The 23,013-nt window shown below is 38.9% G+C and overlaps 1 protein-coding gene across 1 annotated transcript; it reads left to right on the top strand.

Moving 5' to 3' along the window:
* Positions 1-1,217: 1,217 nt before the first annotated feature.
* On the top strand, positions 1,218-4,980 carry LOC125533904 (pumilio homolog 1-like). Its single transcript, XM_048697232.1, has 7 exons — positions 1,218-2,296; positions 2,484-2,625; positions 2,734-2,841; positions 3,173-3,385; positions 3,487-3,597; positions 3,684-3,884; positions 3,979-4,980. Exons 1-7 carry the CDS (start codon positions 1,752-1,754, stop codon positions 4,204-4,206), a joined length of 1,548 nt encoding a protein of 515 aa, XP_048553189.1. The 5' UTR covers positions 1,218-1,751; the 3' UTR covers positions 4,207-4,980.
* Positions 4,981-23,013: the final 18,033 nt, after the last annotated feature.

The raw sequence follows: 23,013 nt of genomic DNA on the forward strand, positions 1-23,013 counted from the left end.
ACTTGAGATACTAACTATGCACATTTGTAGTTCCAAATGAACAAATGCCTAATGTGACATGCTAAAAATTTCTCAACTACCATGATGCCACTATAGAATTTACAACATCCACCCATAGAGAATTTATATTCATTTTAGCATCACAAGCCTCTTCATGGCCATTCCCAGTTGAAGGTCACTTCTTGCAAATTGCAACCATGCTCACTTATATTTAGTGTCCAAACACACCCTGATATGTTGTAGGAATCATAAACTAAATCAATGTTGCGAGTCATCTCTGAAATTGTTCACGAGTTGGGTTAGTGGGCTTAGTGCCTCGGTATGACTATAGAGACGCGTGAATTGGTAGGCCAAAAAATATTCCTACGTCCCATCTGAATATTCCTATAACTAAGGTTACACCAGAGTCACCATAAAGAAGGTTGATCATAAATTTGCTGACCCAACCATCTGAATTTCTAAAAATAGACCTCAATCTCTTGTTCTTTTTATTCTTGTTCCTTGTCAATCTAAAAAGGCATTATAAATTATGAAGAAGGAACGTGATGTTAAAATCAATATAAATTCTGCTTGTCGAAGGAACGCTTAGGTCTCTACAGACATGACCCTCGCTATCTATGTTGTGCTTGTAGTCCTCGAGGTAGCAGATTTTCATTTTCTCAAAATAACACGAGCAACCATAAACAATCAAATTATGAAATACTTTTTGAAGGATAAGTAATGATTTTTCACTTAGGTGGATGGTCCATAAACAATCAAATTGACCCATGATGAGGCCTTGCATTTCATTAACGGTCTTTTGTTGCTGGATCGTTATCATCTCTTATCATTTATATCTTTCGCCGAGATCTCTCCCCATTTTTTCACTGCCTTGCTCCCTATTTCTTTATCTCCACATAATCCATGATGAGAGCCGCCTTCCCCATGAATTTTGATGGGGCAAAGATTGAGATACATTCCGCACTGTTCCTGGTACATTGTGACAACCTGATGTCTGCTTGTCTTGCATTACTACATCTCCACCATGCACATGCCAAGATAAGGGAGGAGCCAGTGGTACCATACGGGAGGGACGTTGCTTGCATCATCGCAAGATGAATGATGCTTTTATTACCAAACAGTGGTGAATCACCTCCCTTCATTTATATTTGTGAGAAATTTTCATCTCAATTGTGTCTTGGTGCTATGAGATGAACATAGTGACGGGAACCATGCATTCCCTATATTATGCTTGAAATTTTTTCATTGCAATTTGCTCGATTTACTAGATTAATCGGTCGATTGAGGTGGAAGTTACACTGCACTAGTGCTCTCCACTACTTCCGATCAACTTTTTTCTTCAGTTTTTAAGATTGCAGGACAAATTGGTTTAGCATATTTAAAACTGATGTTGTGTGATTGGTTGATTGTACTGCTCAAGTTACCTACATTGTTTCTTGATTTTAATTTGGCAACCCTACATTTGTGCTATATTACACGACATGACAATTCTTTGCCCAAAAAACCCAAATATTTTTCAGTTTTTGTTATTGTCTTGAAAGTTGAAATACTGATTGTTGTAGATAAAATTTGCATTGAGAAAAGTTTACTATCGTCGACTCTACTCTCAGTGTGATCCACTGAGCAGTGAGAATTGACCAGTATCATATATCTAACATATGGATGGAATTTACCCTTGAAACTACAATATGATCATGAGTTAGTAACTTCTCGTTGTCATTGTTGTTTTACCTATTGTAAATATTTGCACCATGAGTGCTCCCTGTAATGGAAATAATAAATTGTTGTTTCCTTTTCAGCATGATCCAAAGAGCGAAGAAGAGTCGACTCTACACAATCAGAAGTTGCCCCAAATTGGCGACACATACATAGATCCATTTCAGCATGTGAACTCTTCTGCCTCTACAAAGAGTGTGGTCAAGGATTATACCATGCTACACTCCCAAAATCCACTACAGAATATGGATGTCATTGAAGATTTACGTGCACAATCGTCATCATCTTCTTCAAGGATTGTGCCTAGTAATTTTGCTAATATGATGGCGATTCAGGAGGCATGCCTTCGTGCGTTGATTGACCCAGATCAGGAATTATCCTGCAGACTATGGCGGCAGTCCCCTAAGGCTTTGAAGAATCACTACGCTCTCGATGTTGAGATGGCATGTTCTAGGGGGCATGTGCCAAATATAAATGCTCCTAGGAATTCCCAGTTCAATTCACTTGTTCAGCTGATCAAGAATCCAGTAAACCAGTCTATGCGGCTAATCAATGTCAAGGGCCACGTGCCTGCTCTCAGGTGCACATACTCATGCAACCTTATCTTCATACTTACCTTGTTAAGATATCACAAATACATACTAAGCATCAGTTTCAGTCAGTTTATTCTTAAGGTTACGCCTCCTACTGTGCTATACGTCCATTGAAGAAATTGCGACATTTATATGGTAAACCATCCATTACCCTTTGTTGTATTTGACATGCAGTGCTGACCCAATTGGGAGCTGCTTTATACAGCAGAAACTTGACGAAGCAACTACTGGAGAGATAGTTATGCTATATAAAGAAATCACGCCTCACATCCTTACACTGGCCGCTAATGCCTTTCCCACTTATGTTATCCAAAAGGTTTTGTTCCTCCAATTCATGTAGAATTTTGTACCTTGAGTCTCTAATTAAGGATGTTGAGATTAATCGGACATAAACTTCTGTACTTACCTTCTAATTTTTTTGTAGCTTCTTGAGCATGGACCAACAATCTACTTCAGGATACTAATTGCTAATCTAATGGGGCATGTGTTAGACCTAAGCCTTCATCTCTATGGTTGTCGGGTGATCCAGAAGGTAAGATGAACACTATCACTTCTCTAACATCTCATGATGGAAGGAATTAAGGTGTGCTTGTAGATTGCAAAACTGCACTTTTATATTTGGAAGGCCTCTACTTTGTAGTGGCATGTAAGATAGAATATGTAATTTAGTCAAACCATTCATTCTCATTTATTCTCTTGTTAATATGTTCATTATCTTAGATAACTTCTGCTATAAATATAATATAATATCAAATGTATAAATATTTTAAACTGATTATGTTTCATTATGTTTAAAGTTTTTACCCTTGTATGCCATATTGTTTCTTTGCGATCTTGGTCACTGATGGCGTCTCTTTGTTCAGGCTTTTGAAATAAGCGACATTGATCAACAAATAGAGATGGCCACGGAGCTTGATAGCAACCTATTCAAATGTATCTACGATCAACATGCAAACCATGCCGTTCAGAAATGCATGGAGTGTGTGCAGCCACAATATATCCAATTCATCTACAGACGGTTATGTGGCAAGGCCAAGATGTTATCCACCCATCCTTATGGATGCCATGTGGTTCAGGTTGTTAGTTTGGGCATTACACTTTTTACCGCTTCCTACTTTTCAACGTTTGTTTGTACCTTGTTTAGTAATTATTCCTCCCGTCCTCGTGATCTTCTTAGAAAATGCTGGAGTTGTGCAAGGATCCTCAAATTATGGACAGGTTTATCACGGAGATTCTCGATTGTGTAAGGGAGCTTTCTATAGACCCATATGGAAACTACGTTGTGCAGGTAAAGTGTGTAGTGGTTTGTAATTGATGAAATAATGTCGCAGCTAAACAAACAATTCATATATGTGTTCTATCGACATGTTGCAGTACATTGTGCAGCATGGAGGGCCTCGTCATCGACAAATTATTATGTTGAAATTTACTAGAAGTATAGTACAGATGAGCCACCAGAAGCACTCTTCCAAAGTCATTGAGAAGTGCCTAATCTATGGCAGCTACCACGATTGCAAGCTTCTCATAGATGAGATCCTTTCTGCAGGCGGTGGTCAAACTGCAGATCATCTCGTGGTATGTGGCTCTTGAGGTCTTACCGATGTTAGTCGACATCCCTAGAGAGATATAGTACACGTGACTAATCTTGTGTGGTTGCCTGGTCATGCAGGGCATGATAATCCACCAGTATGCAAACTGTGTGGTGCGACAGATGATTGACGTGGTGAACGATTGTCAGTTCAAAGTGATCGTGGATGTGCTGAGGCGCAACAGGGACACTTTGGTCATGTACGCCCATGGGAGGCAGGTCATCGCGCAGGTCAAGCGGCTCCTCAATAGCATGGCACCGTCCCCCGACTCATTTGGGAAAACATCGTCGTCGTCCCAGTTCCTCTAGTGTGTTTTTAATTGCTTTTACAATGGTTTGCTTTCTATGTCTCTCTTGTTCTTCCTGGAGCATTAGTGATCGGCAGAAATTGAATTAAGGTGAACTCAGTTGCTTTCGTTTTCCCCATTAGGTGAACTAAATTGTTTCTGTAGAGGAGAACCGAACTATAACCTCTTCTGGTCTAAGGATTTGTTAGGCACCCAGCCTACCATTATCTATGAATTGAACTATTTGTTTTCCATACCATTTTGTGAGGGCTTCATCAGTTTGGTTTAGGACTTCAAATATCTTGCTGGTTGGTTTTACCAGGCATGCATGTTCCAGGTCGACCAGGCAGTAAAACATATACTCTATGTAGCTAGACGGCTCATTCAGGCTTTGAATTCAGAAACATACACACAGTATATCACTTGATGCATCATTTAGGTTTATTGTTTTGTGGGTGATTCATCATTTAGGTTGTGGTGGGCGGAATGTGATTTAACGTACCGGTTGGGCTTCGGAGCGTCGTCGAAGGCGTGGTTGTAGGCACTGTGGCAGATGGCAACTGCACTGTCAGTTTCTAGGATGAATGGTGCGCGTCTCCACTTAATGGCAAGGGCAGCTCCTTCCATGCACGTTACAATACTTTGATCAGTTCATTTGCTTGACTTAAGCAGTCCTACACTCCTACTGCCCTAGGTTAGTATGTATTCCCACAAGAAAAAGGAGACAAAATAAAACTTGATTTGCATTGATCTAACAGACGACTCCATACATATGTACCTTGCAGATCTAAACACCATCTAGCGGCTATACGTACACGACAGGATAATCTCTCAGGCGGGCCGGGTGGCAGCTGCTCCATCGTCCTGATCATCAGCTCTAAGAGCATCTTTAATAAATGATGTAAAATACAAAAATGTTTGTAGTAAAATTTACATCATCAAAAAGTGCGCTTTACATCACAAAAAACCTCCAACTCCAAAGGATGATGTAAAATAGGACATTATAGCACCCCAATAGATGATGTAAAATAGGATAGCTGCTCCACAATTTCATACGGGTGTGCCTAGGGCACATCTAATTGTGCTCTAGTTATTGCACATCTAAGTGAGTGAATCAAGAATAAAGAGGAAAAGAAAAAAGAAAAATAAAATATCCGCACGAATCTCAATGTATGATTAATGACATAGGACTTAGATGTGCAATACTTATGTCACATCTACATGTGCTTTAGCAAAACTGATTTCATATATATTCGAACCAAATAATATCAAAATCATCTCAAATTAATCCTAAACAAACATACAATGTGAGCTAAAATGAACTTGAACTGGGCCGAACAACCGTACCTCTCTGAACATACAGAAACTAGCATAGCAGGGACACTAGGAACTGAACATTATCTGAACTATGGCGATGCTGTTACTAACCAGAGCAAAACGAGCGATGTTGTACTATAATAGCCGACGCTCGATTCAGCTGCTGCTGCTCGCTGCGTTGGTGGCCAGATGTTGCTGCTCGCCCGATGAGCAAATCGAGCACTGCCGCTCTCCCGCTCAAGTTTGACGGGCAAATCAAGCACTGCCACACTGCATCAATTAGAGCGGCGGCTGGTGGTGGCCATACGGCTGGTCCCTGCCACACCCGGCCGCCATATGTGCCCAGGCTCAGCACGAGATCGGCCCATGGATCGAGCCACAAATGCACGCGCGCGGACATCGGAGTCTGACTCGACGAGGGAGGAGAAGAGGACCTCGAGCGCGGCCTCGGGGAGGGGCTCTTCTCCGGCAGGAAGACGGCGAGGGCCACCGCCATGGGAGGCGACGGCGAGAGGGAGGCCACCACCAGCGACTTGAACGCGAACCACGCGTCGTCCAAGCAGTCCGCAAGCAGAAACGCAGAGGCGGCCATGGAGGCCCGGTGGCTGGGGCGGTGCCAGAGCTGGCCGGAATCGGTCGGGGACGGCCGGACGGCGGCGGAAGAAGGGGATCGAGCAGTCTGCCACCCAGCGGGAACTTCCGGGCGGCAGTTGGGTCTTCCCGGATTTTTCTCTGGATTTGCTGGGGAGGCCTGATCCAGATTTGAATAAGATGTATTTTATGTTTAGAGTAAAATATGATAAAAAGAATTGCATCTACCTCATTTGATTGAGGAACGTTTTTGAGCCTTCATGATGCATGGGCTGTTTGATTCTCACCCACACCTTGCCACATTTTGCCACACCTAACCTTAGGCAAATTTTACCAAATTAGATAGGTGTTTGGTTTTAGCCACACTTAAGGTAAGAATTTTTTTATGAGCAGTGAACCCTACATGTCATAGACACAAAAAGTGTGACAAGATTTCTTTAGGCAAACCAAAGTGTGACTAACAATTTGAGCAACTCAACTTAGGCAAGTGTGACAAAAATCATGTGACAATATATGGCAAAGATAATTACAATCTAAACTGCCCCGTAGTACATTTCAATTATTTTTACTTCAACATATATACATGATCCCACCAATGCTATATCCCACTTACTACGAGATACATCACCGCCTCGCCTTCGACGATCCTGCTAGTGGGTTGGACTAGCAAGTGGTTTCCCTTTTGCACGAGTCCAGCTGACATGTTCCTTATTTACGCACTGGTTATTTTTTGATTCGTAGCATAGTGCATTGCTTCTCGCTCGACTCAGCCCGGTGGACCATTCTAAATTGTTATTTTGTTTTTTCCTGTTTTGTGTTTTGGTTTGTATTTAATTTCCTTTTCATCATCACCTTTTCTTTTTATTCCATTCTAAGGTTTTTTTCTTCTTATTGTATTTGTATTTTGGGTTTTTTGTTCCTTAATTTTGCCGTTCTTCATTTTGTTGTTTATTCTTATAGTTTTCTATATACATATTGACTTTGTTTGAATAAATATTGAACATTTTTAGTATATATGTTGAACTTTGTTCAGATGCACGTTGAATATTTTTCCAAAATGTCATGAACATTTTTTTAATATGTGAACATTACTATGAGTAGCACATAGATTTTTTGATATATGTTATGAACATTTTTATAAAATCAAGTGAACCATTTCCTAAATTTTATGAATACTTCTTAAAATGTTATGAACATATTTTCAAACCTGTTCAATGGTATTTTTTTACAAACTGCTAAAACATTTTTTTTACATTTTCTTGAAGATGCTTTTAGAAAAAATTATGAACACAATTTTAATATTCCTTTCTCTTTTATATTTTAATATTTTAAATGCGCATTGAAAACTTTACAGAAACACTTCAAACATTTTTCAGATACAAGTCAAACATTTTCTAATACACGTTGAAATTTTTGGAAATACATGTTGAACCTTTGTCAAATGCATGCTTTACATTCTTCGAATACACTATGAAATTTTTTTTTAAAGAAACCGTGCACATTTTTACAACACCCATTCATCATTTTTCAAGTACTGGCCAGACTATTTTTTCTAAATACTTGGTGAACATTATTTTAAATACCTCGGTCATTACATGTTCAAAATTTGTAAATACACCATAAACTTTTTAAATGAATGAAAATGATTGTTAAACATGTGATGAACATTTAAAAAAAATAGAAGTCGAAGATTTTCTATAGATTGGTAAAAAAAATAGTTTCCAAGATAATAGTACATTTCCTATACTATTTCCTAAAAGGAGTGTAAAAACGAAAACATAAAACATAAAAAAATCAAAGGAGACGACTATGTTGCGAATTGCTAGAAGTGATATATGCAGACAAAGCATAATGTTGACTAGATATTCGTTAGTTATCAGTTTCCCAATCCAATCTCACAAAAGTTACACAGTTTTAACAACCTATGATTTTGGCAAATATTGGCAAGAATGTTAGGCGGCACACCAGTCAACATCATAGATCCACCCAAATCCAGCTCGCAAACTCTATTTGGCGCTTCACGCGCTAGTTACTTTGTTACTCGGAACTGGCGCACACCCTCCATCTCTTCTGTCGGCGCATTAGGTGGGCACATATATAGTTCGGCTTTTCAAAAGCTCCGGTTTTGGGAAGCTTTCAAACCGGGTTTTTCTTTTATGTGTTTTTGGTTTTCTGGTTCACTCATTTTTTTCCTTATGCGAGAGGCACATGTTTACTTCTCATGGAGGCATATATTTACTTCTGTGAGAGGCATATTCGTGCCTCTTTTCGGAAAGGAAAAAACGTACTCCTAGTTCGGTTTTTTCGTCTTTTTTTCTTCTGATTTTTTTTGTCAAAACCTATCAACAAGGGATGTAGTTTTGAAGATCTCGACATGAGGAATCCAACGGTGAAAACGGTTCGAGATTTGGATGTACTGTTTAAGAGCAAATACGTTTTGAATAAACGGATATATGAAAAAAAAGAAAAAACTCCTAAGTCAGTGTGCCACTTGTCACGAAGGTGGGAGTGACCTTTACAAGGAGTGTTCCTTAATAAGTGATTTCGCACTATTGAAATACAGACTGATGGTCCTGGCTGCTGCGCTGCGTGTTGTGCGAGAGATAGACATGGGCGACTCGGCTGGGAGGCGCCTTAAGCCAGGAGGAACGGTGTTTAGAGTTTTCTTATTTAATTCACAGAGTTGATTTTTGGGTCCTAAATAAATAAAAATAACTTCAAACAAATTTGCAAAAAATTCACATAAATACCTAGTCTATAAAGAGCGTTGTGAACATTTATTATGGCCTAATATAGTTTGGAAAACCTTTTGTTTTGCAATAAGGTCGATTTGAGTCTTATAAATGGTTCCCACATAAACTTTAATAACTCGAAGTAATATTCTAATAATTTTCCAACTCTTTTCTATACTGAAGGTATCATATTACATTCTCTCATTTTATTATATTCTTGAGTAGATTTGTTTTAAAGAATAAAATTCAAATAAGACCCAAAAGAAATATTCGGGAAAGTCAATTTATTCCCTCTTGGTTTAAAATTCAAATAAATTCTTAAAAGTTTCAAATTTCACTCAAATTCAGACAAAAAAACAAAGCAATCATCAATTTATTTTATTTATATAAAACATTCCAAAATTTAGAATTTGGGGATGTTACATGCCATGTCATTAAGGTTGTTAGTGGACATTACACTTTTGTCCGCTTCATGTCTTTTTGACCTTTGTTTTTACCTTGTTCACTAACTATACCTTGTGTCCTTGTGTTCTTCCTAGATAATGGTGGATGTATGTAAGGATCCGCAAATTATGTGCACATTTATCACATGTATTCAGGATAGCGTGAATGAGTTGTTTGTAGACCCGTATGCAAACTACATTGTGCAGGTAAATTCTAGGGTGTTTTCAAAGTTCATGAAATAATATCTTAGCGAAACGTACACTTTACCTATGTTTTATGGACAAGTTGCATCACATTATTGAGCACGGAGGGCGTCACCACCAGAAATTATTGTTCTGAAATTAGCTGGCTAGTAGTACACATGATCCATGAAAAACACTTTCCAAAGACATTCAGAAGTGCTTAATCTGCGACAGCCAGCATGATTCCAAGATGGTAATAACTGAGATCCTCTAGGAGGGAGGTGGTCAAACTATTGATCATCTCCTGGCGTATGCTTCTTAAAAATCTTAACTCTGTATGACTAGAGAGATGTACATGACTAATATTGTGTGGTTGCATCATCTTGCAGGGTATGACGATCCAACAGTATGTCAACTGATACGTCTCCAATGTATCTATAATTTATGAAGTATTCATACCATGTTTACAACAACTTTATATGGTTTTAGTATGATTTTATTAGAACTAACACGGACTGACGCTGTTTTTAGCAGAACTACCTCGTGTTGTTTGTCTACAGAAATAAAAGTTCTCGGAATGGGTTGAAATTTTACGGTGATTTTTTATGGACCAAAAGGGAACCCCAAAGCACCAGAGGTGGGCCAGAAGAGTCCCGAGGAGGCCACAAGCCTCCAGGGCGCGCCCTAGGGGGGGGGTGCCCTGAGGGCTTGTGGGCCCCTCGGGCACCCCCTAACTTGTTTCCAACGCCAAAAATTCTTATAAATACGGAAACCTCTAGAAAAAAACCTAGATCGGGAGTTCCACCACCGCAAGCCTCTATAGCCATGAAAAACCAACCGGGAGCCCGTTTCGGCACCCTGCATGAGGGGGAAACCATCACCGGAGGCCATCTACATCTTCCTGGCGGTCTCCATGATGAGGAGGGAGTAGTTCACCCTCGGGGCTGAGAGTATGTACTAGTGGCTATGTGTTTGATCTCTCTCTCTCTCTCATGTTCTTGGTTTGGCACGATCTTGATGTACTGCGAGCTTTGTTACTATAGTTGGATCTTATGATGTTTCTCCCCCTCTACATTCTTGTGATGAATTGAGTCTTGCTCTTTGAGGTTTCGTTATGTTGGATTGAATATTGGATTTGAGAACACTTGATGTATGTCTGGCGTATGGATACCCGTGGTGACAATGGGGTATTATATTGATTCACTTGATGTATGTTTTGGCACTCAACTCGCAGGCTCCCAAGGTCACATTGGGGTAATCTATGCATAGAGGTCGATGCACGTTTTCGTCGTCCGTTCTCCGATAGAAACTTTGGAGTGATTCTTTGTTGCACGTAGAGGGATTGTTATATGATCCAATTACGTTATCATTGTTGAGAGATTTTGCACTAGTGAAAGTATGAACCCTTGGCCTTGTTTTCAAGCATTGCAATACCGTTTTTGCTCACTTTTGTTACTAGTTACCTTGCTGTTTTTATATTTTCAGATTACAAAAACCTATATCTACTATCGATATTACACTTGTATCACCATCTCTTCGCCGAACTAGTGCATCTATACAATTTACCATTGTATTGGGTGTGCTGGGGACACAAGAGACTCTTTGTTATTTGGTTGCAGGGTTGTTTGAGAGAGACCATCTTCATCCTACGCCTCCCACGAATTGATAAACCTTAGGCCACCCACTTGAGGGAAATTTGCTGATGTACTACAAAACTCTACACTTGGAGGCCCAACAACATCTACAAGGATAAAGTTGTGTAGTAGACACCAAGCTCTTTTCTGGCGCTGTTGCCGGGGAGGTGAGAGCTTGAAGGTATATCTTTAGATCTTGCAATTGAATCTTTTAGTTTCTTGTGTTATCACTAGTTTAGTCTATAAAAGAAAACTACAAAAAATTGGAATTGAGGTTGCCTCATATGCTTCATCTTTTTAATGTCTTTCGTGAAAATGATGGAAAGGAAAATTGTGCTCAAGTGTTAGAAGAAGAAGTTAGTAAAATGTTTGGCATAAAATCTTTGAATGATGAGCATGATTGCAATGTTGTTAGTATGAATTCTTTGAATATCCATGATGCTAATGATATGCAAAGCCATAAGCTTGGGGATGCTATGTTTGCTGAGGATGATATTTTTAGTCCCCCAAGTTTTGATGAGGAAATTTATTATGATAAAAGCATGCCTCCTATTTATGATGATTATTATGATGACATGTATGCTATAAAGAGTAATGATAACCATGAAACTTGTCATCATGATTTTAACCAAGTGTCTCATGATAGCTATTTTGTTGAATTTGCTCCTCCCACTACTACGAATGAGAAGAATTTTGCTTATGTACAGAATAGTAAAATTTCTATGCTTGTGGGTCATGAAAAGAATGCTTTATGTGGTAGTTATATTGTTGAATTAATTCATGATGCTACTGAAAATTATTATGAGAGAGGGATATATGCTTCTACATCTCTCAATAATATCAAGTTTCCTCTCTATGTGTTGAAAATCTTGAAGTTTTACTTGCTTTACCTTCCTATGCTAGTTAATTCTTGGTCCCATAAATTGTTTGCTCACAAAATCCCTATGCATAGGAAGTGGATTAGGCTTAAATGTGCTAGTCATATTCTTCATGATGCTCCCATTATGTATCAATTCTTATCTTTTATGTGAGCATCATTGAAATTATCATGCGTAGCTAGGGGCGTTAAACAATAGCGCTTGTTTGGAGGCAACCCAATTTTTTTGTGTTTTTTTGCTTCTATTCTTGAATAATACACAATATTACTTCCGTATTAATTGTGTTTTAGTGTTTTAACTAGTGTTTGAGCTAAGTAAGACCTTTGGGATGGTCTATGGTCATAGTTGATTTGATCTTGCTGAAAAACAGAAACTTTTGCGTTCATTGCCAGAATTTTAGAAATTCACAGAAGCGTGCTTTTGATCTGAAGTTTTTACACAAGATTGATATACAAATTGAACGGGTTTTCCTAAACTTTCAGAATTTTGGGGGTAGCAGAAATATACAAAATTTCCAGATTACAACAGACTATTCTGTTTTTGATAGATTCTGTTTTCAATGCATAGTTTGCTTGTTTTAGGGTTTCAATAGATTATATTAAGTGATATAAATTGTGGAAATGATAAGTTACTGTAGGCATTGTGTGAGAACAATTAAGAATCTTGTCTTTGACAGTACCCAAGTGAATGATTTGCTTTATTATACTAACGCATCTCACAAAGTTCCATTAAGTTTTGTGTGATTGAAGTTTTCAAGTTTTGGGTGAGATATCGATATGAGGAGAATAAGGAGTGGAAATACACTAAGCTTGGGGATGCCTAAGGCACCCCAAGGTAATATTCAAGGAAGATCCAAGCAACTAAGCTTGGGGATGCCCCGGAAGGCATCCCCTCTTTCGTCTTCAACATTATCGGTAACCTCATTTGGAGCTATATTTTTATTTGTCATATGATATGTGGTTTGCTTGGAGCGTCATTTTCTTTTGTTTAGATTTGCTTTCTGCTATTTAGAATAATTTTTTGTATGTTTTATTTCAATAAAATTGTCAAGGATAGCCTTCACCATGCACAATTTGCAAGTATATGAGTTGCTGTTTCAAAATAGAAAGTTTGTCGCTATTGCAAAAATTCCCTAGAAAACTCAGAATGTGATAAAAGCTTGAAATTTTGAAACAATATGCAATGATAAAATCTCTACAATGTGGTAAATTTTCAGAATTTGTTGAGTTAAATAAGTATGGATCTTCCTTAGTCCTTTACAGACTATTCTGTTTAGACAGATTGCTGTTATGTTTGCATATGTTTACTTGTTTAATGATTCTATTTGAGGATAGGACTCTTAAATGTGGAGAGGCCTTTAGTATGCAATGTTAAATAATAATTTTAGTGATTTGCTACAGTAGAGAATAATAAGGTTATGCATTGATTTATACTAACTTATCTCACGAGTTCTTGTTGAGTTTTGTGTGGATGAAGTTTATAAGATTTATGGAAACCGTGATATAAAAGGAATTAAGGAGACAAAAAAGCTCAAGATTGGGCATCCCAAGATAATATTACAAGAAGTCTCAAGCATCTAAGCTTGGGGATGCCCCGGTTGGCATCTCACCTTTCTTGATCAACAATTATTGGTTAGCTTCGGTTGAGCCAAAGTTTTTTTGCTTCTTCACATGATATGTGATATTATAGAAATTTCATTTTATTTTGTTTTTCTTGATGTTTGAATAAAGTACTTAAGATCTGAAATTTTATTTATGAGAGAGAGAGTCTTCACATAGCTACATGATTATTCAACTACTCATTGATCTTCACTTATATCTTTTTGGAGTAGTTTGCCAGTTTCAAGAAGGAATATAATAATAACTTTCATAAAGAGCATTGAATATATGAGAAGTTTGATTCCTTGAATTTGTTTTGAGATACAAAGGTGATGATATTAGATTCATGCTAGAGAGTAATTGTGGATTGGTAGAAATACTTGTGTTAAAGTTTTTGATTCCCGAAGCATGCACATATGGTTAACCGTTATGTGATGAAGTCGGAGGATGATTTATTTTTTGATTGTCTTACTTATGAGTGGCGGTCAGGGACAAGCGATGGTCTTTTCCTGCCAATCTACCCCCTAGGAGCATGCGTGTAGTACTTTGTTTCGATAGCTAATAAATGTTTGCAATAAGTATACGAGTTCTTTATGACTAATGTTGAGTCCATGGATTCTCTCAACCTTCCACCATTGCTAGCCTCTCTAGTACCACGCAATTCTCGCCAGTGCATTAAACCCGCCATTTACCTTCCTCGAAATAGCCACCATACCTACCTATTATGGCATTTCCATAGCCATTCCGAGATATATTGCCATGCAACTTCCACTGTTCCGTTTATTATGACACATACCATCTTGTCATATTGCTTTGCATGATCATGTAGTTGGCATAGTATTTGTGGCTTGCCACCATTCATATTTTTTATACATGTCACTCTTGATCATAGCACATCCCGGTACACCACCGGAGGCATTCATATAGAGTCATATCTTTGTTCTAGTATCGAGTTGTAATTCTTGAGTTGTAAGTAAATAAAAGTGTGATGATCATCATTATTAGAGCATTGTCCCATGTGAGTAAAGGATGATGGAAGCTATGGTTCCCTCACAAGTTGGGATGAGACTTCAGACTTAAAAAAGAGAGGCTAAAGAGCCCCCCAAAAAAACAAAAAAATGAGAGAGAAAAGGAGAGAAGGGACAACGTTACTATCCTTTTCCCCACTTGTGCTTGAAAGTAGCACCATGTTCTTCATGATAGAGAGTCTCCTATGTTGTCAATTTCATATACTAGTGGGAATTTTTCATTATAGAACTTGGATTGTATATTCCAATGACGGGCTTCCTCAAATTTCCCTAGGTCTTCATGAGCAAGCGAGTTGGATGCACACCCACTTAGTTTCTTTTTGAGCTTTCATACAGTTATAGCTCTAGTGCATCCGTTTCATGGCAATCCCTACTCACTCACATTGATATCTATTGATGGGCATCTCCATAGCCCATTAATTTGCCTAGTTGATGTGAAACTTTCTCCTTTTTGTCTTCTCCTCACAACCTCCACCATACTCTATTCCACTTATAGTGCTATATCTATGGCTCACGCTCATGTATTACGTGAAAAGTTGAAAAATCATGAGAACAATAAAAGTATGAAACAATTGCTTTGCTTGTCATCAGAGTTGTGCATGATGAAATATTTGTGTGATGAAGATAGAGCATAGCCAGACTATATGATTTTGTAGGGATAACTTTCTTTGGCCATGCTATTTTGAGAAGACATGACTGCTTTATTAGTATGCTTGAAGTATTATTGTTTTTATGTCAATATTAAACTTGTGTTTTGAATCTTATGGATCTGAACATCCATGACACAATAAAGAATATTACATTGATAAATATGCTAGGTAGCATTCACACTTCATAAATTCTTTTTTTATCATTTACCTACTCGAGGACGAGCAGGAATTAAGCTGGGGTTGCTGATACGTCTCCAATGTATCTATAATTTATAAAGTATTCATGCCATGTTTAAAACAACTTTATATGGTTTTGGTATGATTTTATTAGAACTAACCCGGACTGACGCTGTTTTCAGCAGAACTACCGTGGTGTCATTTTTTGTGCAGAAATAAAAGTTCTCGGAATGGGCTGAAAATTTATGATGATTTTTTTGGACCAAAAGAGAACCCCGAAGCACCGGCGCTGTGTCAGAAGAGTCTCGAGGAGGCCACAAGCCTCCATGGCGCTCCCTAGGGGGGGGGGGCTTAGGGCTTGTGGGCCCCTCGGGCACCCCCCTGACTTGTTTCCAAAATTCTTAGAAATATGGAAACCTCCAGAAAGAAACCTAGATTGGGAGTTCCACTGCCGCAAGCCTCTGTAGCCATGAAAAACCAATCGGTAGCCCGTTCTGGCACCCTGCCGGAGGGGGAAACCATCACCAGAGTCCATCTTCATCTTCCCGACGATCTCCATGATGAGGAGGGATTAGTTCACCCTCAGGGCTGAGGGTATGTGCCAGTAGCTATGTGTTTGATCTCTCTCTCTCTCGTATTCTTGATTTGGCACGATCTTGATGTATGATACGTATAAGTTGTATCTATGATTTTTGATTGTTCCATGCCAATATCCTACAACTTTTACATATACTTTTGCCAACTTTTTATACTATTTTTGGGACTAACGTATTGATCCAGTGCCCAGTGCCAGTTCCTGTTTGTTGCATGTTTTTTGTTTCGCAGAAAATCCATGTCAAAGGGAGTCCAAATGGGATAAAAACTTAGAGATTTTTTTTGGAATATATGTGATTTTTGGGAAAAAGAATCAACGCGAGATGATGCCCGGGGGGCCCACAAGGACGGAGGGCGCGCCCCAGGGGTAGGGCGCGCCCCTTGTCCTTGTGGCCACTCTGTAAGGCGGTTAGTTCTATTCTTCTGGTGCAAGAAAGCTAATATCCGGATAAAAGTCGTGTTAAAATTTCAGCCCAATCGGAGTTACGGATCTCCGGGAATTTAAGAAACGGTGAAAGGCCAGAAACAGGGAGCGTGGAAACAGAAGTAAACAGAGAGAGAGAGAGATCCAATCTCGAAGGGGCTCCCACCCCTCCGCCGCCATGGAGGCCATGGACTAGAGGGGAAACCCTTCTCCCATCTAGGGGGAAGTTCAAGGAAGAAGGAGAAGGAGGGGGGGTTCTCTCCCCCTCTCTCCCGATGGCGCCGGAACGCCGCCGGGGCCATCATCATGACGGCGATCTACATCAACAACTTCGCCGCCATCATCACCAACTCTCTCCCCTTCTATGCAATGGTGTAAAACCTCTTCTCCCCATTGTAATCTCTAGATAAACATGGTGCTCAATGCTATATATTATTTCCCAATGATGTATGGCTATCCTATGATGTTTGAGTAGATCTGTTTTGTCCTATGGGTTAATTGATGATCGTGATTGGTTTGAGTTGCATGTTTTATTATTGGTGCTGTCCTATGGTGCTCTCCATGTCTCGCAAGTGTGTGGGATCCCCGTTGTAGGGTTTGCATAATGTTCATGGTTTTCTTATTGTCTGCGTTGCGTGAGTGATAGAAACACAAACACGGATACGTGGGTTATGGCTTACGGGAATAAAGAGGACTTGATACTTTAATGCTATGGTTGGTTTTTACCTTAATGATCTTTAGTTGTTACAGATGTTTTCTAGAGTTCCAATCATAAGTGCATATGATCCAAGAAGATAAAGTATGTTAGCTTATGCCTCTCCCTCATATAAAATTGCAATAATGATTACCGGTCTAGTTATCAATTGCCTAGGGACAAATGATTTTCTCGTGAAAAAAAGCTCTCTACTAAAGCCAACTTAGTTGTTTCTTTATCTAAACAGCCCCTAGCTTTTATTTACATGCTCTTTATTATCTTGCAAACCTAGCCTACAACACCTACAAAGTACTTCTAGTTTCATACTTGTTCTAGGTAAAGCGAACGTTAAGCGTGCGTAGAGTTGTATCAGTGGTCGATAGAACTTGGGGGAATATTTGTTCTACCTTTAGCTCCTTATTGGGTTCGACAATCTTACTTATCGAAAGAGGCTACAATTGATCCCCTATACTTGTGGGTGATCAAGACCTTTTTCTAGCGCTGTTGCCGGGGAGCAATAGCGTGGGGTGAATATTCTCGTGTGTGCTTGTTTGGTTTATCACTTAGTAGTTTTTATTTTCTGTTCTAAGTTGTTTTCTATCTTTATTTATGGGTAGGAAACGCAAAATACCAAAAAATTAGTTGTACCTACTAAACCAATGGTTGAAGAACCACCCAAAATCTATCATACTACTGAAGCTTTCTACTTGGATCATCTTGGGTCCCTATGTGCTCATGCTGAAACCCCAACTAGCTTAGTTGAGGGCAAATCTTTATATGAGCATGCTTGTTATGTGCGACACCACTTATCTCAAAAAGGGAAACTTTTACTGGATCAAATTCATCGTTTTCAATGCTATGCTTGGAATTTATGTGAAGTATATGATTTTACTTGTTTTTCTGAAGACCCTAAGAAACACCTTCCCTACCAATGTGAGTTTAGTGATAATGGACTCGTATCTTCCTATGCTAAGGGTGTTTACAATTACTATGATGTTCAACAAATTGAAGAATTTGTTGCTTTTAAGGGCGCTTATGAAATTTCTTCTTTGATGTAAAAGTATGATGCTACTCTTTACAAATTTGAAAATTTTGCCATACTTAATTATTTTTATGATAATTATGCTTCTAATGCCTATGTTAAACCATATATTGAGGACTCCTTCGCTGTCCAAGAAGAGACTAACATTTTGCAGGAGTCCATGGAAGAAGAAATTGATGAAACCATGAGCTCATTGGATGAAAGAGATGATGAGGAGAGCGAAGAAAAAAAAGGAGGAAGAGTGGATTAGCTACCCGTGCCCACCTTCTAATGAGAGTAACCCTCCAACTCATACATTGTTTAATGTCCCTTCGTTCTTACCGAAGGATGAATGTTATGGTAATTGCTATAATCCCGTTGATTCTTTTGAAATATCCCTTTTTGATGAATATGATGCTTGCTATGCTTCTGGTCATGATGCCAATATGAATTATGCTTACAGAGATTAACTTTCTATAGTTCCTTATGTTAAGAATGAAATTGTTGCTATTACACCCACACATGATAGTCCTATTATCTTTTTGAATTCTCCAAACTACACTATATCGGAGAAGTTTGCACTTATTAAGGATTACATAGATGGGTTGCATTCTACCACTACACATGATAATTTTGATGAATATAATATGCATGTTCTTGCTGCTCCTACTTGCAATTATTATGAGAGTAACTACATCTCCGCCTCTCTATGTTTCCAACATGATAAAATTACAAGAAACTACTTATGCTTTGTATTGGCCTTTACTTGATGTGCATGAATTGTTCTTGTATGACATGCCGATGCATAGGAAGAGAGTTAGACTTCGTCATTGCATGATTTATGCTGCTTTGTGCTCACTACTAAATGCCAAAACATTGTTAATTAAAATTGGCTTTGATATACCTTGGGATCCGGGTGGATTCATTACTTGAGCACTTTATGCGTAGCTTAATGGCTTTAAAGAAAGCACTGCCAGGGAGACAACCTGGAAGTTTTAGAGAGTCATTTCTTTCTGTTGAGTGCTTTTATAAAGTTTAAACACAAAAAATATAGAGGGGAATTTAAAAACTTTTTCATGAAAGGGAAGCGATTGGAAGTTATGCATTGGAGAAGTGAGGGTCGATCTTGAACACTTGTGTTCATGCTCATGGAAACAATGTAGAACTTTCATGAAGATTATCACAAAAAAATTATACCCTTGTGAAATTCCATTGTATCATAAAAAATAATGTGCCAAGATTTGCCTTTAGGATGATTAGATTGCTTGTTTGGTTTGTGCGGTGCAAAAACAGAAACTTTGGTTGTAGTGCGTGATTTTACATTTTTTTACTGGAAAGTCAAAAGCTTCTGAAACTTTTTGCACAGTACTTCTATAATTTTTTTATTTTTCCTAATTTTTCAGAATTTTTGGAGCTACAGAATTATGGTTGATGTTCAGATTACTACAGACTGTCCTATTTAAGACAGATTATGTTTGTGATGCATTGTTTTGCTAGTTTTGATGAAACTATCGATTTTATAGGTGGTATAAGCCATAGAGAAGTTATAATACAGTAGATACAATGCAAAAATAAAATATGAATGAGTTTGTAGAAGTACTTGAAGTAGTGATTTGTTTTACTATACTAAAGGATCTCACGATGGTTTTGTTAAGTTTTGTGTGATTGAAGTTTTCAAGTTTTGGGTAAGATCACGATGGATGAAGGAATAAGGAGTAGCAAGAGCCCAAGCTTGGGGATGCCTGAGGCACCCCAAGGTAATATTCAAGGACTCCCAAGCAACTAAGCTTGGGGATGCCCCAGAAGGCATCCCCTCTTTCTTCTAACGATCATCGGTCATTTTACTTGGAGCTATATTTTTATTCATCACATGATATACGTAAATCTTGGAGCACTGTGTGCTTTTTATTTTTCTTTCAATAATGCACCATACTGGTATGAGATAGTCCTTGGTTGTTTTATAGAATGCTCTTTGCACTTCACTTATATCTTTTGAGTATGGCTTTATAGAATGCTTCATGTGCTTCACTTATATCATTTGAAGTTTGGATTACCTGTTTCTCTACACATAGAAAACCGCTATTTGTAGAATGCTCTTTTGCTTCAGTTATACTTGTTAGAGCGTGGGCATATCTTTTGTAGAAAGAATTAAACTCTCTTGCTTCATTTATACCTATTTAGAGAGTTGAAAGGAATTGGTCGTTCACATGGTTAGTCATAAAATCATACGTAAAACTTGTAGATCACTAAATATGATATGTTTGATTCCTTGCAATAGTTTTGCGATATAAAGATGGTGATATTAGAGTCATGCTAGTTAGTAATTGTGGATTGGTAGAAATAGTTGTGTTGAGGTTTGTGATTCCCGAAGCATGCACGTATGGTGAACCATTATGTGATGAAGTCGGAGCATGATTTATTTCTGATTGTCTTCCTTATGAGTGGCGGTCGGGGACGAGCGATGGTCTTTTCCTACCAATCTACCTCCTAGGAGCATGCGCGTAGTACTTTGTTTCGATAGCTAATAAAATTTTGCAATAAGTATGTGAGTTCTATATGACTAATGTTGAGTCCATGGATTATACGCACTCTCACCCTTCCATCATTGCTAGCCTCTTCGGTACCGTGCATTGCCCTTTCTCACCTCGAGAGTCGGTGCAAACTTCGCCAGTGCATCCAAACCCCGTGATAGGATACGCTCTATCACACATAAGCCTCCTTATATCTTCCTCAAAATAGCCACCATACCTACCTATCATGGCATTTCCATAGCCATTCCGAGATATATTGCCATGCAACTTCCATCATCATCATATACATGACTTGAGCGTTCATTGTCATATTGCTTTGCATGATCGTAAGATAGATTGCATGATATTTCCATGGCTTGTCCGTTTTTTATATTTTTGCTATGCTAGATCATTGCACATCCTGGTACATCATACGTCTCCAACGTAACTATAATTTTTGATTGCTCCATGCTATATTATCTACTGTTTTGGACATTATTGGGCTTTATTATCCACTTTTATATTATTTTTCGGACTAACCTATTAACTGGAGGCCCAACCTAGAATTGATGTTATTTGCCTGTTTTAGGGTTTCGAAGAAAAGGAATATCAAACCTAGTCCAAACGGAATGAAACCTTTGGGAACGTGATTTTCTCACCGAATACAACTCAGGAGACTTGGACCCTACGTCAAGCCAACTAACAGGAGGCCACGAGGTAGGGGGCGCGCCCGCCCCCCCAGGCGCGCCCTCCACCCTCGTGGGCCCCCTGTTGCTCCACCGACGTACTTCTTCCTCCTATATATACCCACGTACCCCGAAACGATCAGAGACGGAGCCAAAACCCTAATTCCACCGCCGTAACTTTCTGTATCTACGAGATCCCATCTTGGGTCCTGTTACGGAGCTCCACCGGAGGGGGCATCGATCACGGAGGGCTTCTACATCAACACCATAGCCTCTCCGATGAAGTGTGAGTAGTTTACTTCAGACCTACGGGTCCATAGTTAGTAGCTAGATGGCTTCTTCTCTCTTTTTGGATCTCAATACAATGTTCTCCCCCTCTCTTGTGGAGATCTATTCGATGTAATCTTCTTTTTGCGGTGTGTTTGTTGAGACCGATGAATTGTGGGTTTATGATCAAGTCTATCTATGAATAATATTTGAATCTTCTCTGAATTCTTTTATGTATGATTGGTTATCTTTGCAAGTCTCTTCGAATTATCAGTTTGGTTTGGCCGACTAGATTGATCTTTCTTGCAATGGGAGAAGTGCTTAGCTTTGGGTTCAATCTTGTGGTGTCCTTTCCCGGTGACAGTAAGGGCAGCAAGGCACGTATTGTATTGTTTCCATCGAGGATAACAAGATGGGGTTTTCTTCATATTGGATGAGTCTATCCCTCTACATCATGTCATCTTGCTTAAAGCATTACTCTGTTTTAACTTAATACTCTAGATGCATGCTGGATAGCGGTCGATGAGTGGAGTAATAGTAGTAGATGAAGGAAGGAGTCGGTCTACTTGTCTCGGACGTGATGCCTATATACATGATCATACCTAGATATTCTCATAACTATGCTCAATTCTGTCAATTGCTCAACAGTAATTTGTTCACCCACCGTAGAATACTTATGCTCTCGAGAGAAGCCACTAGTGAAACCTATGGCCCCCGGGTCTATCTTTATCATATCAATCTCCTACTACTTAGTTATTTACTTTGCTATTTTACTTTGCCTTTATTTTACTTTGCATCTTTATCATAAAAATACCAAAAATATTATCTTATCATATCTATCATATCTCACTCTCATAAGTGGCCCTATAGGGATTCACAAACCCTATTTGTGTTGGTTGCGAGGATTTATTTGTTTTGTGCAGGTATGAGGGACTCGCGCGTATCCTCCTACTGGATTGATACCTTGGTTCTCAAAAACTGAGGGAAATACTTACGCTACTTTGCTGCATCATCCCTTCCTCTTCGGAGAAAACCAACGCAGTGATAAAAGAGGTAGCAAGAAGGATTTCTGGCGCCGTTGCCGGGGAGGTCTACGCAAAAGTCAACATACCAAGTACGCATCACATACCCTTATCTCCCGCATTATATTATTTGCCATTTGCCTCCCATTTTCCTCTCCCCCCAATTCACCCTTGCCGTTTTATTCACCTTCTCTCTCTCTATCCTCCCTCTCTATTTGCCTCTTTCTGCCCGTTTGCTTTTTGTTTGCTCGTGTGTTAGATTGCTTGTTTGTCGCGATGGCTCAAGATACTACTAAATTGTGTGACTTCACCAATACCAACAATAATGATTTCCTTAGCACTCCGATTGCTCCTCTTACCAATGCTGAATCTTGTGAAAT

This window comes from Triticum urartu, chromosome 2 (assembly GCF_003073215.2).
Source record: "Triticum urartu cultivar G1812 chromosome 2, Tu2.1, whole genome shotgun sequence".
In the NCBI taxonomy this organism is placed as follows: Eukaryota; Viridiplantae; Streptophyta; class Magnoliopsida; order Poales; family Poaceae; genus Triticum; species Triticum urartu.

Bases quoted from the DNA above. Each gene is read 5' to 3' on its own strand.
- LOC125533904 (XM_048697232.1), top strand. From the start codon at position 1,752: ATGAGTGCTCCCTGTAATGGAAATAATAAATTGTTGTTTCCTTTTCAG. The intron at 2,626-2,733 runs GTTTTGTTCCTC...ATTTTTTTGTAG, and splicing joins CCACTTATGTTATCCAAAAG to CTTCTTGAGCATGGACCAAC. The intron at 3,598-3,683 runs GTAAAGTGTGTA...GACATGTTGCAG, and splicing joins ATGGAAACTACGTTGTGCAG to TACATTGTGCAGCATGGAGG.